Below are 23,649 nucleotides of genomic sequence, written 5' to 3' on the forward strand. Positions count from 1 at the left end.
TAATTCCCTCTAAAGTTACCCCAACATGAGAAAGTATATTTACTTTCCTAAATCACCATCATCTAAAATGTTTTGAATTGAGAAATGAAGGACATTCCTCCCACAGAAGAAAAAGGGATAAGAATTCGGAGTTTCTGACTATAGGATTACTATCTTAATTATTACAAAGGCAATGACATTTCAAAGTATTACAATCACATTTTGATAATTTTAGAATACTTGTGTAAGACTGGAGAATCTAAGCAGACAGGATGACTAAACGTTCAAGTGGTATTCTAACTAGTATCTTGAAATAGAAAAAGTATATCAGAGAAAAACAAAGGAAATACAAATAAAGTAAAGAGTTTAGTTAACAATACTGTGCATGGAACTCTACATCCCTCCCCAGATAGCTTGGCCTACACGTCTCTTCATCTGTATCCTTTGCAATATCCTTTATAGTAAATCACTAAAAAAACCCAAAACATAAAACAAAAATATACTAATGCTGGTTTCTTAGTTGTGACAAAAGTTCCATGGCAATGTAAGATGCTAGTAGCAGGCAGGGGGGTAACTGGCAACTGCCTGAATTATCTTTGCAACTTTTCTGCAAATCCGAAACGATTTCAAAATGAAACATTTATTCGAAAAATACCTGTGTGGGATATTTCCACAAGTTCCAATATTCACTATAGACCCATAAAAGAGATTGAAACTTATGTTTGACTTCTAAACATCTCTGGGCAATGCACACAATGTTCACCTACTTCACTAATATGGAACCCCCATTCTCCATAGAGAACTTCCATAGTGTTCATCAGACTTCATCTATAATAATTTCTTAAAATAATTTTTTCTTCCCCATTAAAAAGCCACCCTGAATCCATTCTTGGTATTAGATCTATGGGGCATACTTTCCATGTCAAAACACTGAGACCATCTCAGAAGGGATGAAAGGTCAGCATGGGGTGGATATGTGTGTTTTTCCATCGTTCTGTTACTGCCCTTTTGAGCCCAGGCTTTCAGGAAGGAAGGGTGGAATTTGCAAAGACCTGGCCCTCAAAGCTCAGGAAGGGAGGAAGGTCTAGCTGGCTTCTTGGTTACTCAACTCCTTCATTTATGGGAAGCAGAGCCAATGGTAAGATGAATTCTAGCTCTGTGCTGTTGCTAAAAGGGGGCAGGCCCATTTACAAAGATGTTCTTGTTGCATTTAAATGATCGTATTCTTCCACCATAGATGAGCTAGGTACTGGGCAGCATGAAGAGATGAAGTTCATGGAATCACAGAACCATTTCATACTTGTGTTTTCTTTTTGAGGGGGATAGAGAAGAAAACTAAATGTACTTTGTAAATGTTTTAATGTTTACTTTGGCCGTTTATATATACATAGGCCGAAAGAGACTATTATGCTGCAGCTCAGACACTGATTTTTCATAAGCATTTTATTATACTTGTTAAATGCAAAGAATCAAACTTCACACATAAATATTTGAATAATTACTCAGTGGAGTCACTCCGTATTTTATAGTAATAAGACTGGCTTCTCATAAATGGTATATTTAATGAACAATTTTAAAGTAATTGCATTGATGGTCTAATTTCTCAAACAAATTCAAGTGGTCAAGCAACTTTGGGGGCCAGGATACTTTCTGTGTACTACCATAAAATGCTGATATCTTAATTTCAAATGCAATTTATTTATACTAGATCATCTATCATACATTGCTAGATTATAGTATTTGATGAGTAATGACAAAGATTTAAGAATAGTTTCATAGAAAAACAATATCATAAAAATCTATACATTAAATATATTTTTTCCTTCAAGTTAGGAAAAGATCATTATTTGATTTTAACATCTTAGTTCATTTCACAGAACACAGTGTTCCACTGGAGAATAATTTAAGCAATGCTGACTAACACTAATGTAAATCCAATGCAAGTTAAATTGTTTTCACTCTTAATTGCTTACATTCTTCATTTATACATTTTAAATAGATTTTCATTGAATGGTAATATTAGAGTCAATGTTGAAACACTAGAATTGCATCTGCTTCCTTTTCTGGAAAATTACTACCATTCAGGTAGTAAAAAGTGATTTTAGCTCAGTTACAGAGGTATGAATGTATTTTATTATGGGTTTCCTGTTTACAGTTAGTATTTTAACGTATTAATAAATAAAGTAAACACTACATAAGTACACAAGTACACAAAAGTATGTAAGACATAACATCTGGAAGTTATTTAGAATAACTGAAGTTATTTAGAATGTTTGGACAAATTATCTGCAATTCATAGATATGACACTAGTTAAGCATATAAGTCACACTGAATTGTAAATAGTTACAACTTAATGTTCTCAGAACCCAACATGTGATGATTGACCCCTCATGTGCCGTGTTTTCATAGTTTCTCTAGTGCACTGGAAATGATCAAATGGTCTTGGGTTTAAGTTACAACTCTCTCTTATAGCTGTATGAGCTTGGGATGCCACCATCTCTCTGATGCTTTGTGTTCTCAGCTGTAAAATGGGACTAATGGGATTTTATGAGGACAAATGAGATGCCATAAAATGTGGGGCACATAATAAACCTTCCAAAATATGTTTCCTTCTTTCATTTCCAAATATAGAAAATCGAGCATTAAAAAAAACCACACACACACACACACACAAAGTAACTGTGATGAGATCACAGGCTAAGTTAATAACAGAATAAATAACAGGAGTTTCTGTCAGAATTTTATTTACCAGAGCTGGAGAAATGTCACTTACTAGTTATATTGCAGGAATCTGAAAGCCCCACTTATCCCGTATCCAAGCACAAACTCCCAGGGTCTTCATTAGAACCCCTGCAACTCAGTTTGTGTTCCCATTCTTTTCTGACTCCAGCAGATGTAAATACAATGCCTTTTGCCTGGTGCCTTGCAAATGCTTACATTAGAGGTCACTAAGCAATGTTTGTCCTACATTAGACCCATGAGAGAAAGGTAGCAAACATCTGGCTCTCTGAGTTTGCTGCAGTCAACGGCTCACTTCAAAGCCAATGGGAAAGGACATTGAGGATAGTAACTCATGTCTATTCTGGAACAAAAATCCATCAATTGAATAAAACCAATTTTAACTCAGGACCCTCCACCACTTTGAGAAAAGAGTTAAGTTCAAATACAAGTGGGTTGTGACAAACAGACATAACCTTCTGCAAGAAGGCACAGTGTTAAGCTCTTGTACTTATTTGGTATAAAAGGTTCTGTAAAACACACGTAGCCCTCATATGGTCCTGCTCTCCCCTTTCTCATCTAATTCCCAATTATCTGTTCTTCTTCCTCACAGACTTTCAATCAGTCACCATGCAATGATGATGCTTCCTCTTCCTGCTTCACTGCCAATTCTCTTCTCTTTTTTTTTTTTTTTTGAGATAGAATCACACTCTGTGGCCCAGGCGGGAGTGCAGTGGCACGATTTCGACTTATCGCAACCTCTGCCTCCCAAGTTCAAGCGATTCTCCTGTTTCAGCCACCCGAGTAAGCAGGACTACAGGCACACATTACCATGCCCAGCTAATTTTTTTGTATTCTTAGTAGAGATGGGGTTTTACCACATTGGTCAGGCTGGTCTTGAACTTCTGACCTCAAATAAGCCACCTGCCTCAGCCTCCTAAAGTGCTGGGATTATAGGAGTGACCCACTGTGCCCAGCCCCAACTCTTCCTGATCCCTGAAATCTGATTTCTGTTCTTGCCACATTTTTGCACCTTTATTTGAAAAATCAGCAGGCTAATTCAAAGGCCAACCAATGGCCTTTTTTTTTTTTTTTTTTTTTTTGAGACGGCATTTCACTCTTGTTACCCAGGCTGGAGTGCAATGGCGCGATCTCGGCTCACCGCAACCTCCGCCTCCCGGGTTCAGGCAATTCTCCTGCCTCAGCCTCCTGAATAGCTGGGATTACAGGCACGTGCCACCATGCCCAGCTAATGTTTTGTAGTTTTAGTAGAGACGGGGTTTCACCATGTTGGCCAGGATGGTCTCGATCTCTTGACCTTGTGATCCACCCGCCTCGGCCTCCCAAAGTGCTGGGATTATAGGCGTGAGCCACCGCGCCCGGCCCCAATGGCCTTTTTTGCAATCATTTCCCTTGAAGTCTCCTGGGCAAATGACAGTATTTACCAGGTTCTCCTGGAAAGGGTTTCCTCCCCAGAATCCTATGATGTTGCCCTGTCTTAATTGGTCTTCTGTACTTTATCTTCTATTCTGTTCCTCATGAAATGCCAAAGCATAGTAAGACAATTCATCTATGACAATAAGGATCTGAATTCTGATTGCTCTGACACATGCTTCTTTGTAGAGTAATCAGACTTTATTATGCAAAGAGAAAATAACTTCCCCTTACTGTGTGAGACTGTTTTAAAAGTTGAAATAATAGTTCAAACAGAAAAACCTTGTATGTTATACCACTGTTGGTATTATTTAACACATTGTATGCTTATATCATCATTAAACACTGCATAAGCAAAGGTCTAAAAGCCAAGGGCAGAGCAAATCAACAAGCAAGTATCTGCATGTAGCTGGATGGCATGTGAAAGAATATTCATTTATGACTTTGTTCATCAGCCAGAAATTTTCACCTCTGAGAGTAACTGTCATTAATACAATGTGGCTGTCATTAATACAATCTCCAACAGGTAAGGGTCACAAATTAGATAAGAGTTATTTAGGAGTGTTGCTTCTTCCCTTTTAAAAATGAGCTAACATGATATTGGAGCTGCCTTTGATCATCACCCACCCAGGTTCATGCTCATCACAGTTGGATGAGTGGTTTTTTGTTTTCGGCTATTGTTTCTTTGGAGAATCTGACATAAAATGCTGTGGACTTTTATTTTAAAAAGATGTTTGCATAAAAAAGAAAATCATTTGAAGGTAAAATGGTGAGCTCACCATGCCTTTCATTTATAGATGCTCTCCACAGATGCCAGATAAGGAACTCATCACTGATACCATGATCATGTTCTAGCACACTGCTTTGCCATTTAGGCGCTGCCAATCATCATCAGCCACTATGACTTAGCTTGTGAAAGCAAGCTTCATTCAAACTATTTAACATTCGTCTACCGACTATGAAAATGCACTCTATATGTCCATGAAGAGCCACTGCAGCAAAAGCCTTCCTCAAAGCTGCTTCCATTGAGCTCCTCACTGCTAACCTCCAGCTCTTCCTGGTCTGCATCTTCCGTGATGTCCCTGTATCAGCTGCTGTGATGGGCCATCCCTGTCCTAGAGAGCTCCATCTCCTAGGCATCTCCCAGTTTTTAAGCTACCCTTTTTCTAGCCATTCTTTTGTAGATCTGACCTCCTGAGGCTAAACTCTTTATGATATTCTTCACTCATGTGCTCTAGTCTCTAACAGTGTTTGCTGAGTGACCACACAACAAACTGAACCCCAGTTATTTTTCTTGAGATATTTTCCCTTCCCAGAAAACTCAGTATGCATAACTGATTTACAGCCTTCCCTTGTTTTCTGCCCCCAAGCATAGTTTCCTCTGCTTAAAGAGCCCATAGTCCAGAGAAAATAATCTAGACACCCCAGCATGGCTCCTACCACCCACTGCAATGGGCTCAGTCCACCTTTCCACCTTCATCCCCAGCACTCTGCTCTTTTCACCTTCAAGCTCTCCTTTGTCTGTGAGACCCCTGCTGTGTGGCACACCTTGGTCCAACTTGTTTATCTGGACAAAAGGCTTATTTTAAATGTCACTGCTCCTTGGTTGCTTCTTGTAACACACACTTGTGTACCTTCCTAGCATCATTAACTGCTCCTTTATCTGAGTTCCTAGAGCACTGGGTACTACCTCTATTACAGCTTTTACATTGCCACATTATTTGTGTAGACGACTGTCTTCCTTCTGGGATTGAGAATTCCTGGAGTTCAGGGCTCTGTCTTCCTCATTTTTGTAACGTCAGCACCTTGCACCGATCCTAGTGCCTATTGGGCACTCATTGTTTGTTTAATTGAATGAAAATCACTCCAAATAATGTTTAAAACTACAGTTATTTTTTTCTTTCTCCTTATCTCAAGCAATATTGCTGCTTCTTATATCATTTTGCTTAAAATCATCCTTTCTTATAGTCTCACTGCCTCCATTTTAGTTTAGGCACTTTTAGCCTCAAATCTGTATCAATGCCATGCTCCCCAATGCCTTAGGTCTCTCCATTACTGGCTTCATGACCGTTGTCCCCTTGGGGCTAACATCAAGTTGCCACTTTGATGCTGGTATGCATAGAGCCTCATCCCACTGGCATTAAGGTCTTTCACAGTCTGATCCCTTCCTACCTTTGCTGCCTGATCTCTTTTTTAACTTCCCCCAGACTGTGGGAAATATTTGTTTTTCATGAAAAACTAGAGCATACTTTGCAAGGGGTTATCTGATTGTGAGTCTATGGGGGCTCTGCACCTGTCAATGTCTTTGAGCTATTTTTAAACTGTGTAAATGGTAGATAACTGATAGCAATGCAAAATAATTCGTCTATAGACATGAAAAACTGTCCACTGAAGGTTCAATGGACTTCCTTCCTCGACATGAGAGAAGCGAGTTTCGCCTATGATTGCATTCATTTCAATGCTGATTTATAAATGTGTCTAATTTTTTGAACTTCTTAACTGGCTGCAACATCCCTCACTAATAATGAGTTAAATAAAACGTTTAACACAGGTTCATTTTATATCTGTATGTGAGTCATATTTTTGCTTATTTTTGAAGATTATCCTTTAACAGTGCATGACTTCTGCATCAGCCACATTGATCCATTTCTAAGTTCCTCAAAGATAACTGATAGAGTCGTTCTTCTGTTCAGGACCATTGCATAAAATGTTCCTTTCTTCTGAAATTTCCTATCTTGCTCACCAACAACACTCAGCAAATCCTATTAATCCTACTGTTTTAGGCACCTGATAAACCATGCTCTCATCTAGAAGGCATTTTCTAGCTAGGCACCTGACCCTAAAGCGCATGTCTTCTGTCCCTGAAGTCTCACCGTGTTTACTGTCCACATCATTCATGCAGCACTTCTTGCACATGCAGGCCCCTGTCACAGCTGGGTGCACACTGCCTTATCCTCTTCCGGATCTGAAGCTCCTGGAATGTGAAATACATTCCTGGGGACCACATTTTTACATCCCTTTGTCTCATATAAAACGCTGTGTATATGTACATACATGCATACACACGCAATTAATAAGTGTTCACTAAATGACTCTATTAACAGAACAATTTTTTGATTCAGTTTACTCGCTAAGCCCTGACAGTTAATATAGCAATTTAAAATAAACAGTGGCAGCATATACATCTTCAAATGCTGTTGGAAATCTCTTTTGCCTTTATCCGTTCTTATTCCTGGTATGACTTTATCACTAGATTGGACTGGAAGTCATAGCCCATACTGCTCTGAACCTCTGCTGTCTGCTCCATGGAGGCCTCCCTGGCTCTCCAGGGCAGGGATAAGTTTACTCTCCTAGGGCTCAAAGCAGCTTTAGCTTACTTACTAGCCTGGGGTTATCATTTATCTGATGGTAGTTTAATTTTTCTCTCCCACAAGACTCCAGTGGTGGGGCTGGCATGATGCTTGGCACATGGTTGCCGGGAGGGAGGTGCTGTATAAGAATGGAAAAAACTCACGTTCCTGAAATTTGTGAAAAGTGAAATTCTGGAAATGAGGGTACAAATTCCTAGTTCTCCATGTGTAAAGCATTCACTAGTATATTTCTCCTACTAACACTGAGCTTTAAAAATCCTGTTTAGACATCTTGTCTTTATAAAATCTTTTTTCCCAGGTTGATTTTTTTTTTTGAGACAGAGTCCTGCTCTGTCACCCAGGTTGCAGTGCAATGAGGGGATATTGGCTCACACTGCAACCTCTGCCTCCCAGGTTCAAGCGATTCTGCTTCAGCCTCCCGAGTAGCTGGGATTACAGATGCGTGCCACCAAGCCCGGCTAATTATATGTAAATATATATATATATATATATATATATATATATATATATATATATTTATTTAAGTTGAAACTGGAAAGTTGGCAAATTTGAGGAGAAACCCATAGTGGGAAAGAAAGAGGTACAGAACTGTGAATAGTTCTAGCTTGGGTATTTTGGCAAAATATCTAGTAGATAAATGTAGCTGTTACCCATTCTTCTCTTCTTCCTGAGGTATAAGATATCCCAGTTTAGATGGACACATGGTCACCCAAAGTACAATTTCTCCACTTTTTTTTTTTTTTTGAGATGGAGTCTTGCTCTGTTGCCAGGCTGGAGAGCAGTGGTGTAATCTCGGCTCACTGCAACCTCTGCCTCCCGGGTTCAAGCGATTATCCTGCTTCAGCCTCCTGAGTAGCTGGGACTACAGGTGTGTGCCACCATGCCCAGCTAATTTTTGTATTTTTAGTAGAGATGGGGATTCACCATGTTGGCCAGGATGGTCTCGATCTCTTGACCTTGTGATCCGCCCACCTCAGCCTCCCAAAGTGCTGGGATTACAGGCGTGAGCCACTGCGCCTGGCCAAATTTCTCCACCTTTCTTATAGCTAGATGTGGCCATGTGATTGACATCTGGCTAACTGGATATAAGTAGAAATGGTGTATGCTATGTTGGAAAGTTTTGGTTTTGTTTTCTGTAATTCTTTTTCCGTTTCTTTTCTGGCTGCCTGGAATACAGATACAATGGCCAAGCCATCCTGGACCTTGAGAATGTAAGCCATATGTAAGAGAGAAAAAAATAATCTTGCTCAGGAAGATTTCACTATATTTTTCATTTGTAGCCAAAGCTAATCATAACTGATTTAAAGATTTTAGATACTTTACCTGTTGAAAACTTCCCACTCTCATCAATCTAGTTTTTAGAAATAAAGATTATGGAGTAAAAAGCATAGCCTATATAGTCAGAAAAGATAAATTACAGTCTTGGCTCCTTCAGGTTTTAGTCATATAATATTGGCAAGCTTCTGAGACTCATCATTATTCATCATTATCTCTATACTAAATATAACATATTAAATGTTATATATCATCTTGATATATTTAATATTAACATAATATATTACATATATTATGTTAGTATATTATGTTTAATGATAATATAATTTAATATATTTAATATTGATATACTATATATAATATAGGGATGATAATAATGTTATCTTTTTGGAGTTGCAGGAAGGGTTGTGATGTCAGGTCAGATAATATGAGAATGGGCTGGGTAAACTATAAAGTATTACATGATTTTTTTTTCCTTGCTTCTATTTCTAGCAAGAAGAAAATGAAGCATGGGCTGGTTAGGTAGAGGAGTAAACAGGGCCATTCAGGATTAGGCAGTGAAACAGTAGATACCCAGCTCTATATACTCTGTTGTTCATGCCAGTAACATTTAGAAGAAAGAACTTGATACAAATATCATTTAAACAGGAACCAACTGTATGTTCTTCAAAGAATGCACTTAGCGGCTGGGCGCGGTGGCTCAAGCCTGGAATTCCAGCACTTTGGGAGGCCGAGGCGGGTGGATCACGAGGTCAAGAGATCGAGACCATCCTGGTCAACATGGTGAAACCCCGTCTCTACTAAAAATACAAAAAACTAGCTGGGCGTGGTGGTGCGTGCCTGTAATCCCAGCTACTCAGGAGGCTGAGGCAGGAGAATTGCCTGAGCCCAGGAGGCGGAGGTTGCGGTGAGCCGAGATCGCGCCATTGCACTCCAGCCTGGGTAACAAGAGCGAAACTCCGTCTCAAAAAAAAAAAAAAAAAAAAAAAGAATGCACTTAGCATAATGCCTGTCATATGATAAGTACTAAATAAATGCTATCTCTACTATTACAACTACTCCTACAATTATAGTAATGGAGTCTAAACCACTGAAAGTGGTATCTCCAGCATGTGCTTTTCCCATAGACAGACCCCTGTAAGAACCCAGATTAAAATCCTCCTGTTAAATGTTTAATGCCAAAGGACTAAGAGACCTTGCTATATTCATGGCCTTACAAATGGAACTAAAATTCGTATAGTTTGTTGGTTGCAACAGCAGATGAGCACTGTTTTAGTGTTGATGAGATTGGTAACTGATAAATAACAAAAATGTATTTATTGCAGTTCTGGAGGCTGGGAAGTCCAAGATCAAGTCACCAGCAGGTGCATGTCTGGTGAATGTTTGGTCTCTGCTTCCAAGATGGCTTCTTGAACACTGTGTCCTCACGTGGAGAAAGGATAAAAAGAGAGGCACTCCCTCTGTCAGGACCTATTATAAGAGCACCTAACCCCGTTCGCAAGGGAGGAGCCCTCATGGCAAAATCACCATCTAAAGGCCCTACCTTTTGATACTGTCACATTAGCAACAGCTGAATTTTGGAGGGGACATATTTGAACTATAGTAAGCATTTCCAAAGCTATTATACTTTGCTAACTTTTTTTCCCCATTGAATCTACAGGTGGACCAACTTTAGTAAAGCTTCTCTATAGCCTTGTATTAGTCTATTCTCATGCTGCTAATAAAGACATACTTGAGATTGGGTAATTTACAAAGGAAAGAAGTTTAATTGACTCACAGTTCTGCATGGCTGGGAGGCCTCACAATCATGGTGGAAGGTAAATGGGGAGCAAAGTCATGTCACACAATGGCAGCAGGCAAGAGAGAGCATGTGCAAGGGAACTCTTTACAAAACCACAGATCTCATGCGATTCATCCACTATCATGAGAATAGAATGGGAAAGACCTGCTCCCCATGAATCGATTATCTCCCCCTTGGTCCTTCCCATGACAGGTGGAAATTATGGGAGCTACAATTCAAGGAGAGATTTGGGTAGGGACACAGCCAAACCATATCAGGCCTGCAGGTCTTGCTATCACTTTAAAAGGAGATTAGATTTTGGGGCTTGTCCTCTCTCACAGTTCATTTGTGAGTTTATGATGTAATCATCAGAAGACAAGCCTATGTGTCCCATTTCAAAGTTCTTAGTGACCATCTTACTATTGGTTCACACTTAAAGCATCTTTAATATATAGAGATATGTTACAGGGCAGCGCTTCTCAAGCGTTAATATGCACGTGAGTCACCTGGGAGTCTTGTTAGGTGGTGGATGCAGCAGCTTTGGGGCCAGGCTGAGATTCTGCATTTCTCACAAGCTCCCAGGTGATGCTGATGACACAGATCCATGGACAACACTTGGAGATGCAAAGTTAAAAGTAATATAGCTAAGTAAGTGACAAAGGTTGGATTTAAACACAGGTTTGTCTAATTCCAAAGGCTATGTCTTTTCCACAATATGAAATTCAGAAATAGAAAGCTGAGTAATAAATGAGAAATTGTGTTTAAGCCTAATTATTAGTTATTTGGGATTACTATTATCTGTAATGTTAAAATTTAGAATCCTTTTCTCAGAGAATAAAGAGAGGTACATTAAGCCGGAGAAAAATGTTTTTGAAGAAGGGACAGTGATAATTTAATAGGAAAAAAATGAAGAATATAAAAGAGTGGAAAGATTACAAAATACAGGTGATAAGTATTTACATTTTTTTTTCTGAGATAGGATTTTACTGTGACCAAAGTTGGAGTGCAGTGACCTGATCTTGGCTCAACTCAACCTCCACTTCCTCAAGTGATCCTCCCACCTCAGCCTCCTGAGTAGCTGGGACCACAGGCATGTGCCACTATGCCTGGCTAATTTTTTGTAATTTTGAGAGAGGCAAGGTTTCACCATGTTTTCCAGTTTGGTCTCAAACTCCTGAGCTCAGAAGATCCACCTGCCTCGGCCTCCCAAAGTGCTGGGATTACAGGCATGAGCCACTGCACCCAGCACTATTTACATTCTTAAAAATCCAGAACTTGCCACATTTCCAAAATGGTAACCACAAACATCAAATACCATATTCACCAAGGGTCTCTGACCACCCCAGCACCTGCCAGGTGACAATAACAATGGACAATGTGACTAGAGAAGAGAGCATCATGGCACAAAGAGATGAGGTCCATCTTCCGTTTCAGAAGCATTCTGGAAAATGGCCAGGTCTACTGGCAACAGAGCAAGCCCAGAGCCATGCCAGCCTTGCAGGGCTGGCTGTGAGCACAAACCTGTGAGGTCTCCTTCACAGAACAGCTCATAAAATAGAAAATGAAGGATTTTGTCTGTACAATCGTGATGTTTCTGGATCAGAGAAGTCTAAATTTGTACAGCCAGAGATCTTTCCTCTGGATTTCGTATTAAAGGCAATTTCAAAGCCCTATAGAAAGTGTACACCCTGTATGTTTTTTGTTAGACCATAAAAACACCGTACTAGCACAAGCCAGGGAATATCCAGCAGTATTTTGTATCTGACATGGGCACCATCTGAGGTTTTTGAAGAACATAATGTCCTTTTTGTCATTAACTGCAAAAGTTTAGGAAACTTCACAAACACACCTCCAGCCTCCTCTGATGTCCTGTTATCCATCATTTCTAAACATGCCTAGAGCCTTTCTGAAGTTACTGAACTGGAATCTATCAGATCCTGATTCTGTATGTTTATTACCTACCGTTTAGACTTGAATATTGTTTTACTAGTCCTAACCTATTTTCCAAGGACTTTGTATTTATTCTGTCTTAACTCACTTTGTCCATGTATTATTTTCTCTATTAGACTCTAAAATCCTATACTATTTTATACTTATTTTTGAGGTAGTATATTTCTCACAAGACTGTGAATTCTAAAAAGCCTAGAACTTAACTTAGACTTCGTATCACTGGTACCTAGTACAGCATCAAGCAAATAGTAGGCCTTCAAAAAAATTGTTGGATGAAAACAAGAATAAGCTCTAGTGCAGAGATCTGATCATAGAGTGTCATTTATTAGAAGAATCTCAAGTTTTTAAAGGAATGGAATTTCCTTTAAACTATCTTTTCTTGGTTTATTTAATTCTGTTATGTAAAGATTTAGGAAATAACCAGTTGAAGACCTACTCATTATCCCAATACTTTCCAGTTCTTTTTAATTCTAATCATAGATATTTACTGAACATCTATAAACCATAACCAGGAATACTGCAGGGTACAGTTCTTAAGTTCACATACCCATATTCTCTCTGAGAATATTCAACCATACAACAATAGTGAGCATGCTGGTCTTGCCTTGTGTGAATTCTGAAAGAAAAGCTAGTATATAACATATATATCACATACCTGATCAAATTGGGGATCTTCTCCACGTTGCAGAGATTTTGTCAATGGCTTTTCCTAGCAAGAAAAAGAATATATGCAAGAATAGTTATTAGAGTCTCTTAAATAGTATAAAAGAAATGTCATTATTATTCCATTTGTTTCTCACTCATTTCTCTCATTATGGAATGAGGAGGTGCCAATGTTTAAATAAGTGAGGAATTCTCCCTTAGGTATTTTAACCATAGCAGGTATGTTTGATCATTACTGCCATGACTCTTGCTATTCACCTTAACACATACCTCTTTGACCAAAAACATTAAGAACCTGATACTTACGGAAACACAAATTAAAACCACAATGAGATATCACCTCATACCTGTCATAAAGACTTTTATAAAAAAGTCAAAGATAATAAATGTTGGTGAACATATAGAGAAAAAAGAACTCTTGTATACTGTTAGTGGGAAACATAAATTAGTAGAGCCACTGTGGAAAAAAGTATGGAGGTTTTTAAAAAAATTAAAGATAGAACTACCATATGATCCAGTACGTCGCCTTCTGAGTATGTATCCAAAGAAAATCAAATCAGTAACTTGAAGAGATATCTGCATGCTCATGTTAGCTGCAGCATTATTCATAATAGCCAAAATACAGTCAGTCTAAGAGTCCATCAGTGGATGAATGGATAAAGAATTGTGCTATACATATACAATGGAAGATTATTTAGCCTTAAGAAAGGAAATCTGGTTATTTCTGACAACATGGATAAACCTGGAGGGTATTATGCTGGGTGTTATAAGCCAGGCACAGAAAGACAAATACTGTACAATCTCATATAACCCTGAAATTTAAAGAGTCAAATTCACAGAAGCAGAGACTAGAATGGTAGTTACTACAGGCTGGTGAGAGAGGGATGAGAGGAAATGGAAGATGTTGATGAAAGACTACAGAGTTTCATTTAGAAAGGAAGAATAAGTTCTGGAAAGCTACCATATAGCATGGTGACTACAGTTAATAATGTATTGTGCTATGGCCTGAATATATCCCCCCAAAATTCGTATGCTAAAACCTAACCTTCAAGGTGATGGTATTAAGAGGTGGGGCTGGCCAGGTGCTGTGGCTCACATCTGTAATCCCAGCACTTTGGGAGGCCGAGGTGGGACGATCATGAGGTCAAGAGATCGAGACCATCCTGGCCAACATGATGAAACCCCTTCTCTACTAAAAATACAAAAATCATCTGGGCGTGGTGGCACAAGCCTGTAATCCAAGCTACTTGGGAGGCTGAGGCAGGAGAATCGCTTGAACCTGGGAGACGGACATTGCAGTGAGCTGAGATCATGTCACTGCACTTCAGCCTGGTGACAGAGCGAGACTCTTAAATAGTAAGGGATTTTCATATGCAATACACCATTCCAAGTCCCTAACTTTAGAAGGAAAGAAACGTTTATTTATTAGACTGGTATCGAGGGACAACATATCAATCACATTTACTAGGAGTAACTGGTGAATTTGGGGCGTGTGATTTGTCTTCCACCACATGTAGCTCTCTTAAAAAATAAGATTTGTAGGAACAAGAGTCTACTACAGAAACAATTCTCCCTAATCATCTCATCTTTGTTCACGTTAGGAAGATTTAACTGATCTTCAGGCAGGGCATTTCATGTTACTTATCCTTATTTGTGTGTGTGTGTGTGTGTGTGTGTGTATTTCTTTGCAATGGAAGTTCCCTCTGATTCAAAATTTGGTTAGGATTAGAAAAAATGTAAAAATTAAGCGGCTCACAAAGACCCTCTCACTGTGGGTCTAATCATTTTTCCAGTCCTCTCTACTCACAAAGATGATCTATACCCAAGGCAGATGCAAACCCGCACCCCTGCCTGCCCCATATTGTCTTTGTTCTTGAAGAAATGCACATGGTGGTCTCATCCTGCAAGACTGAGGTTTCACCAAGAGCCTTAGAAATCAACTACTCTGTCTCCATTGCTAAATAAACAGGTTCAAAATGTATATTCATCTAAAATATAGATAATACTGTGTTCTTATGAGTAACATTTTCTGTTGAAAGTATACTATGTAGATATAATGAACAGATACTATATGTTTATTCATCCTTCGACAGTAACTGAGGGTTCACAATGTGTCAAACGCTACCTGCCGGGGTGGAATACTGAAGAACACGTGATCCTGACGCCTGCTACTGGAGAGAAGAGTCGACTCAGAGAGGGGAAATGTGGTTAATTTCTTCTTATGAGTCTTGTCTCTACTTGTTCATTATTCAAACCTCAGGTGAACTATCACTTCCTCAGGGAAGTCCTTCTCTGAACCATCCCCTAACACCTGTGTGCTCCTCCGTGGTACATGCCTGCAAAGATTCAGCATTTGTCCTTTCGCAGACCTTACCATAGAGTAAAATCACATCACAGCCATCATCTTGTGCAATTACAAACTCATGAGTGAGGTAACAAGCACCATCCCTGCTAGGTGGCAATCCCCAGAAATGCAGTGACTGCTGTTTCTCTCAACACTTAAAGTCACAGGACAGAGCACAGCTTGCCTGCCATGTAGCATTCCACCCAACGTGTAGCATGTGACACACTGTGAAGCCTCAGACACTGTGGAGTGATGAATACATATAGTATTTATTCATCATATCTAAATCGTATACTTTGAACAGAAAATGTTTGTTCACCCAGAAGAACACAGTATGCTCTGTGTTTTATATGAACACACATTTTGAACCTGTATATTTAGCAACGGAGACAGAGTAGTTGATTTCTAAGGCTCTTGGTGAAACCTCGGACTTGCAGGGTGAGACCACCACATGCATTTTGCTTGGTGCTGGCTAGGCATTTGCCAAATTCATAAAAGTTCTAGGACAGTGGTATCCAGTTTCTTGAAATATGAAAATCCCTTTATTTTCTGTATAGATGTCTTGTTTTAAGTTTTAAAGTTTCAAACATAGTTTTTATTGTGGTAAAATACACATAGCAGAATATTTAACACTTCAAAGTGTACAAATCAGTGGCATTAAATACATTCAAATGTTGTTCAAATCTCATTATTTTATGAAGACCACTTTTAATTCCAGAAATGTTCAAAAAGTTCTCAACCAGATAACACACACTCACACTCCAAACATACAAGATAGTAACTTTACTTTAGTATTTACTGTTTAAAACTATACATAATGACAGAGAGCTAATACTGCAGCTCCAATGATACTTTTAAATGGCTCTGGACTGGGCATGGTGGCTCAGGCCTGTAATTCCAGCACTTTGGGAGGCTGAGGCGGGTGGATCACCTGATGTTGGAAGTTTGAGACCAGCCTGGCCAACATAGTGAAACCCTGTCTCTATTAAAAGTATAAAAATTAGCTGGGTGTGGTGGCAGATGCCTATAATTCCAGCTCCTTGGGAAGCTGAGGTAGGAGAATCCCTTGAACCTGGGAGGTGGAGGTTGCAGTGAGCCGAGACTGCACCACTGCACTCCAGACTGGGTAACAGAGTGAGACTTCATCTCAAAAAAAAAAAAAAAAGGCTCTGTAGTAGAGTAGCAACAATCAATACTGCTTCTATATTTACTAGAAACATGGGAATACATCCATATGGGAGACCTTAAAACCCAGCCAAGTGATAACTCAGCACACCTGTGGGTCTGCAGGCCTTTACAACAACTCAGGAGTTCACATCCTGGCAGCATGGAAGGCAATCCTGTTTCACTACTACCTAAAAGAGGATCCTGCCGCAGTGGAGAAAGAAAGGTGACTGTGTCCACCCACATCCCAAAGCTCCTCATACCTAAAAGTTATTTTTGTCCCACTACAAACTGAATGGGAAGATGATAAACATGATATTTTATACTTATACATTTTTACATACATATGAAGGAAACAATATATTGCCAGGCTCACTTTCTCTAGTAGGCGAAGTTGATATAAGTTGTCGCTATACATAAAAGTGAAGTCCATTAGCTAAGAACCTGGGATCAATGCCTCAATAAAATAACATACTAAGTTTTCCTTAATTATTTTTACCCAACTATGTTTTTGTTTTTTGAGATGGAGTCTTGCTCCGTCACCCAGGCTTGGAGGGCTGTGGCGTGATCTCAGCTCACTGCAACCTCTGCCTCCTGGGTTCAAGTGATTCTCTTGCCTTAGCCTCAGCCTCAGCCACTGGAGTAGTTGGGATTATGGGCATGTGCCACCATGCCTGGCTAATTTTTTTATTTTTAGTAGAGATGTGGTTTTGCCATGTTGACCTGGCTTGTCTGGAACCCTTGACCTCAGGTGATTGCCCAGCTTGGCCTCCCAAAGTGCTAGGATTACAGGCATGAACCACTGCTCCTGGCCACAAATATATTGTCTTAATCATATTCTTTTAAATGTCACTTTCCAGATGAAGCCCCTCCTCAGTTTTCCCTGGCAGAGTCACCCGTTAGTTGTCACAGAGTACTTTATTTGAACCTATTCCTGTCAGCATTCCCACCATGTTGTAACTTGTCTGTCTCCTCCATACCCCTAGTACACAGTTGGAACTTATCAGGGTGTGTTAAATGCCTGACTATATCTCTATGCATTTGGAAAGACAGCTTTGGGCACAGAGAATCAGGTCCACATTTTAACATAACCAAGATTTTCTTTGCATCAACGTAGATTTTATCAGTGAAATGGGGCTTAAGAGTACACCTAGGGGAGAGAATATCACCGTGGCTAAAAAAGAGAGAACAAAAGATGAAAGAAAGGAAGGAAGAGAGGGAAAGAATGTAAGCAAGAGGGAGGAAAGAAAGGATGAGGGAATAAATGAAGACAGGAAGGAGGAAAGGAAGGAAAAAAAGAAAGGAAGATGGAGGGAAGGAAAGGGAATAAGAGAAAGAAGAAATGAAGTATGGAGGAAGAAAGGAAAGAAGGGAGGAAGGACAATAAAAAGAGAGGAAAGGAGAGAAGCAAACTTGCTCCAGCTCAGAAGAGAGCCATCCGAATACGACGTAAAGATCAGTCAGTCTCAGGCCAGTTTCAGGAAAGAGACCTGTAAGTCTGAGACCTCAAACTATGAAAGTACTACAAGAAAACAGTGGGGAAAATCTCCAGGATGCTGGTCTAGGCAAATTTTCTTGAGGAGTACCCCACAAGCACAGGCAACCAAAGCAAAAACTAACAAATGGGGCCAGGTGTGGTGGTTCACACCTGTAATCCCAGCCCTTTCGGAGGCTGAGGCGGGAAGATCACAAGGTTAGGAGTTCAAGATGAGCCTGGCCAATATGGTGAAACCTTGTCTCTACTAAAAATAAAAAATTAGCTGGGCATGGTGGCGCATGCCTGTAATCCCAGCTACTCGGGAGGCTGAGACAGAATTGGCTTGAACTGGGACCTGGGAGGCGGAGGGTGCAGTGAGCTGAGAGTATGCCACTGTACTCTAGCCTGGGATACAGAGCAAGTCTCCATTAAAAAAAAAAAAAAAAAAAAAAAAAAAAAAGGGAGGCTCCAAGATGGCGGATTAGACAAAACTCCAGTGCACAACACCCAGTGAGAGAGACACAGAAACCCAGAGATCTCCAGGGGATCTTTGCCAGTCAAGCGCCAGGAATTACAAGTGCACAGTTGAATAAAGAGTCTGCAGACTGAGCCATCGCCCCCTCCCCCGGCCCAGAGAGAGAGGGAGCTGTAAGCGAGCAGCTGGGCGGCCCCTACCCCAAGACTGGAGAGAGAGAAAGCTGAAAGGGGGAGACTGCCAGATGCAGCTGGGCAGGTCCCTACCCTACCCTACAAAACCCAGACGGCTGAAGCTCTGACTCTAGTGGGTTTCGTAGCCAGTGCCACAGTCTGACATGAACCCTGAATGATCCAGCCCAGTGGAGGAAGGGCACAACCCACCACTAGAGGGGTGGGACTGGGCTACATGTTTTAACAAAAAACACAGGAAGCCTAAGTAGCAACGGGACGGGCATTCTTGACAACCCAGCAGTGCCTACAGGTCAGCGGAAGAGGGCCTAATCTCCCAGCATAAACAAAACAGACACAGGAAGCTTCCCTAGTAACCTGAAATAGTCCCTAGAAACCCAGTAGCGCCCCGGACAGGCAAAGAAGCAACCTCATCAAGCAGCTCTCTGACACCACAGCCAGGTAAATCCACCAAGATGGGAAAAAACCAGCGCAAAAGAGGTGAAACCATCGAAGTCCAGAACACCTCTTTTATTTTTGATTCAGGCATGCAATGCATAATAATCACACCATGGAGAATGGGTATCCATCCCCTGAAGCATTTATCCTTTGTATTACAAACAGTTCAGTTATGCTCTTTTAGTTATTATAAAGTATACGATTAAATTATTATTAGCTATCATCACCCTGTTGTGTTATCAAATACTAGGTCTTAGTAATTATTTCTAACTTTTTTTTTCAATCCATTAACCATTCCCACATCCCCACTCACCCCTTCTATCCTTCCCAGCCTCTGCTAAACATTCTTCTACTCAATATCTACGAGTTCAGTTGTTTTAATCTTTAGATCCCACGAATAAGTGAGAACATACAATGTTTGTCTTTCTGTGCTTGTGCTTGGCTTACTTCACTAAACATAATGACCTCCAGTTCCATCCATGTGGTTGCAGATGACAGAAACTCATTTCTTTTTTGTGGCTGAATAGTACTCCATTATGTATATGTGCCACGTTTTCTTTATCCATTCATCTGCTGATGGACACTTAGGTTGCTTCTAATCTTGGCTATTGTGCACAGAGCTGCAACACATATGGGAGTGCAGATATCTTTTCCAAATACGGATTTCCTTTCTGTATTTGGAAGAGATTGCCAGATTGTATCGTAGCTCTATTTCTAGTTTTTTGAGAAACCTCCAAACGGTTCTCCATAGTGGTTGATCCATCTGGAGTTAATTTTAGTGTAAGGTGACAGGTAGGGGTCCAGTTTCTGCTTTCTGCACATTGCTAGCCAGTTTTCCCAATACCATTTATTAAACATGGAGTCTTTTCCCGACTGCTTGTTTTTGCTGGGTTTGTCAAAGATCAGATGGTCGTAGACGTGTGGTGTTTCTTCTGAGATCTCTGTTCTGTTCCATTGGTCTATGTCTCTGTTTTGGTACCAGTACCATGCTATTTTGATTACTCTAGCCTTATAGTATTGTTTGAAGTCTGACAGTGTGATACCTCCAGCTTTGTTTCTTTTGTCTTGGCTATGTGGGGTCTCTTGTGATTCCATATGAAGTTTAAAGTGGTTTTTTTTTCCAGTTCTGTGAAGAAGGTCATTGGTAGCTTGATGGGGATAGCATTTAATCTATAGATTACTTTGGGCAGTATGGCCGTTTTCACAACATTGATTCTTCCTAACCATGTGCATGGAATGGTTTTCCATCTGTTTGTGTCCTCTCTTATTTCCCTGAGCAGTGGTTTGTAGTTCTCCTTGAAGAGGTCCTTTACATCCTTTGTTAGTTGTATTCGTAGGTATTTTGTTCTCTTTGTAGCAATTGTGAATGGGTGTTTGCTCTTCATTTAGCTCTCTGTCTGTTATTGGTATATAGGAATACTTGTGATTTTTGCACATTGATTTCGTATCCTGAGACTTTGCTGAAGTTGCTTATCAGTTTGAGAAGATTTTGGGCTGAGACGATGGGGTCTTCTAGATATACAGTCATGTCATCTGCAAATAGAGACAGTTTGACTTCCTCCTTTCCTAATCGAATACGCTTTATTTCTTTTTCTTGCCTGATTGCTCTGCCCTCAGAGATATTTCCTTTTTTAACTGTGTGTACACTTAAGGGGAAGAAGTGCAGTTTTGTTATAAAGGACATACTGCCTTGTGGTGACATCCGGGCATTTAGAGAGATTTCAATGAATGCTTAACCGAGCAATGCTATTGGAGTTAATGTGAGATTATTCAATTAGTTAAATATATCACTAACCTTGCTTAAGATGCTATTTTAAAGTCTTTTAATTATTACAACAGTGGATGTAGGAGTTAAGTGCATGGGCTTTGAAATCCAAGAGACCTAAGTTTGAATCCTAGGACCTCACAACATACGGCCCTCTAAACTTCAGTTATCTTTTTAAAAAAAGGGGGGATATACATAATCCATTGAGGGTTTTGATACCATTGGCAGTGAAATTTTATAATATAAATGTCTGGTCTTAGTGGTTAATAAAGAATTTCAGAATGGAATTACCACTATTAGGATCTCTTGTCTTCACCAGAATATGGGAAGATGCTGAGCGGCGAGCTCCCTCACCCCTATGAAGGTAGTTCTCTACCCTTCACAGTAGAGAGCTGTGGACCCAACTGCGAAAATGCACCAAAGCATTTTGTCCAGGACTATCTGCATCCAGCAGCAGGCACTGACTTCGGTATGAACCAAAGAATGACAGGGTCCCGAATGTTTTCATGTCTGACACCTTTTTCTCTTCAGATCTCGTTTGTGCCAACTTTGACTCAAGTTTGGAAACACATCTAAGGAGTAAGCCTGAGGACTCATGGTTCTGAATACTGACCTCTTCTCCCCAGATGACTTCCCCAATATGAGGTTCGGTGCCCCAGGGGTACAATCTGTCTTGAAGATGTTCTCTGGTCATGTCGATTGACTGCCTCCATCGATCACTGGACTTCTGGTAGAAAACTTAGCCCCACTGATAACCTACCTCGGTTTGTAAAAATGTACATCATCACCCTATGACATCCTGAGTAGGTTTCTAATAATTAATGAGAAATGGTTAAAGCCCTTGGAGATCTGTGGAAGAATGTGGAAACTGACAAAATGCCTTCCCTTTTATTGCATTTAGTTATTAAAATGAATTTTCTTAAGCAAAATAATAAATGCTGCCTTTCACCTAAAATACTGGGGGGAAAGAAACAAAACCAAGAGAATGATCCAGAAGAACGCTCAAATAAATCCAAAGTACCATCAGGTAAGATGCTGCCCAGTACCCTACGCTTTGAAAAGTGAAGGCAGATATAAATCTGGAAGAATATGCTGGCACTTCTTTTTAAAGCAAAATCTCTTGAGATAATCTGTCCTATTTGCAGTGGTTTTCCTCATTTCAGTGAGGCCTATTTCTCTGCCACATTTAACAGTCCTAAGTACAAATCCATTATTTGAACAGTGGAGGAGAAACTTCAATTAAATTCAGCTGCAAAGTTAATCTTCATTTTAATTGAACAAATGAGAAGCTCTCATAGGCATTCTTTAAAAAAAACAAAAAAAAAAAAACAAAAAACTATAGCAGCTACCAAGAAATTTAAGATAGAACCTTCACTTGTTTGTTTCTAGGTAACTTTCTATTTTGAGGTATACAAGGGGCTCATTTAATACAAATAACTTTCTACTTTTAACTTTTTAGTGGCCTTTTGGTCTTTTTCATTTTATTTGTCCCAGTATACTCTCTAACGGTGTGTGTTATGTTCACTCAGTTGACTTTCAGTGTCTACTGCAATGTGTGTGGACAGATCTTTTCCTGTCTCCTTCAGGACACTGCTCAGTCAGCCAGCTCTCGGTGACCCCTGTCTTACACCCTTCCACTCTCTCCCGTCTTTCTCTCAGCTATCAACATGCTTAACCCTTTTCATTTTATTGCCTTCCCCTCTTCTCACAGTTAGTTCTTCAATGGGTGGTCTACACTTCCTGCCTTTCTTTCCTCTCCCATTCAAAATGTCTTCAACCAGTTGCAATCTGGCATTTCTTTCACCACTAAAATTAGTCTCCCTAGGAACCCCAGTAACTTTCCAAATGGCAAATCTGGTGGCCATTTTTCATCCTGGATCTTTAGCAGCAATGATCACTCTCTTCTTTTCAAGAGAATCACCCCCCGCCTCCTATCTGTTCTCCTCCCACTCTTAGACATTCCTTCTTTCCTTTTTTTCTTTTTTTGGAGACAGGGTCTCACTCTCACTTAGGCTCACTGCAGCCTCACCCTCCCAGGTTCAAATTATCATCCCACCTCAGCCTTTGGGAGCACAGGCATGTGCCACCACACCTGGCTAATTTTTTTGTTTTTATGTTTTGTAGAGACGGGGGTCTCACCATGTTGCACAGGCTAGTCTTGAGCTCCTGGACTCAAATAATTTTCCTGCCTCAGCGTCCCAAGGTGCTGGGATTATAGGTGTGAGCCACTGTGCCCAGCAGACATTCCTCCTCTGTGGCCTGCATAGGCTAGCCTTTATCTTGAATGTTTGTATTCCTCATGACTGAATCATCTTGGGAAAGCCTACAGGAACATTCCAACCCCCTTGCCTTCAACCTATGTGATTACAACTTAGGAATTGAGTAGAAATTCCCAAAAGCATCAGGAAATATTATCAAATAGAATGTCGTATTTTCAGGAATTTTAAAAGTCAGAATATACTAGATATATATGTAAGCAAGAGTAAAAATACCTAATAAAACAAGTCTTATTATTGTTAGCATGACCTACAGAAATCAAAATTTGTGCTGGTTAAAATTGTTACAATGCAACAATAAAACATGCTATTGCTGAAAACTGTACTGATGATTTTCAGGAATGTCAA

General features: G+C 40.0%; 1 protein-coding gene across 8 annotated transcripts in view; it reads right to left on the reverse strand.

The window, feature by feature from the left end:
• Positions 1-23,649, reverse strand: part of FRY (FRY microtubule binding protein) — a 450,912-nt gene that overhangs the window by 190,880 nt on the left and 236,383 nt on the right. For all 8 annotated transcript variants that reach the window (XM_074387881.1, XM_074387877.1, XM_074387876.1 and 5 more), the window contains one exon: positions 13,164-13,217. In XM_074387881.1, coding sequence (XP_074243982.1) covers positions 13,164-13,217 — 54 coding nt within the window. The remainder of the gene's footprint in view (positions 1-13,163; positions 13,218-23,649) is intronic.

Source organism: Saimiri boliviensis, chromosome 16 (assembly GCF_048565385.1).
Source record: "Saimiri boliviensis isolate mSaiBol1 chromosome 16, mSaiBol1.pri, whole genome shotgun sequence".
Lineage (NCBI taxonomy): Eukaryota > Metazoa > Chordata > Mammalia > Primates > Cebidae > Saimiri > Saimiri boliviensis.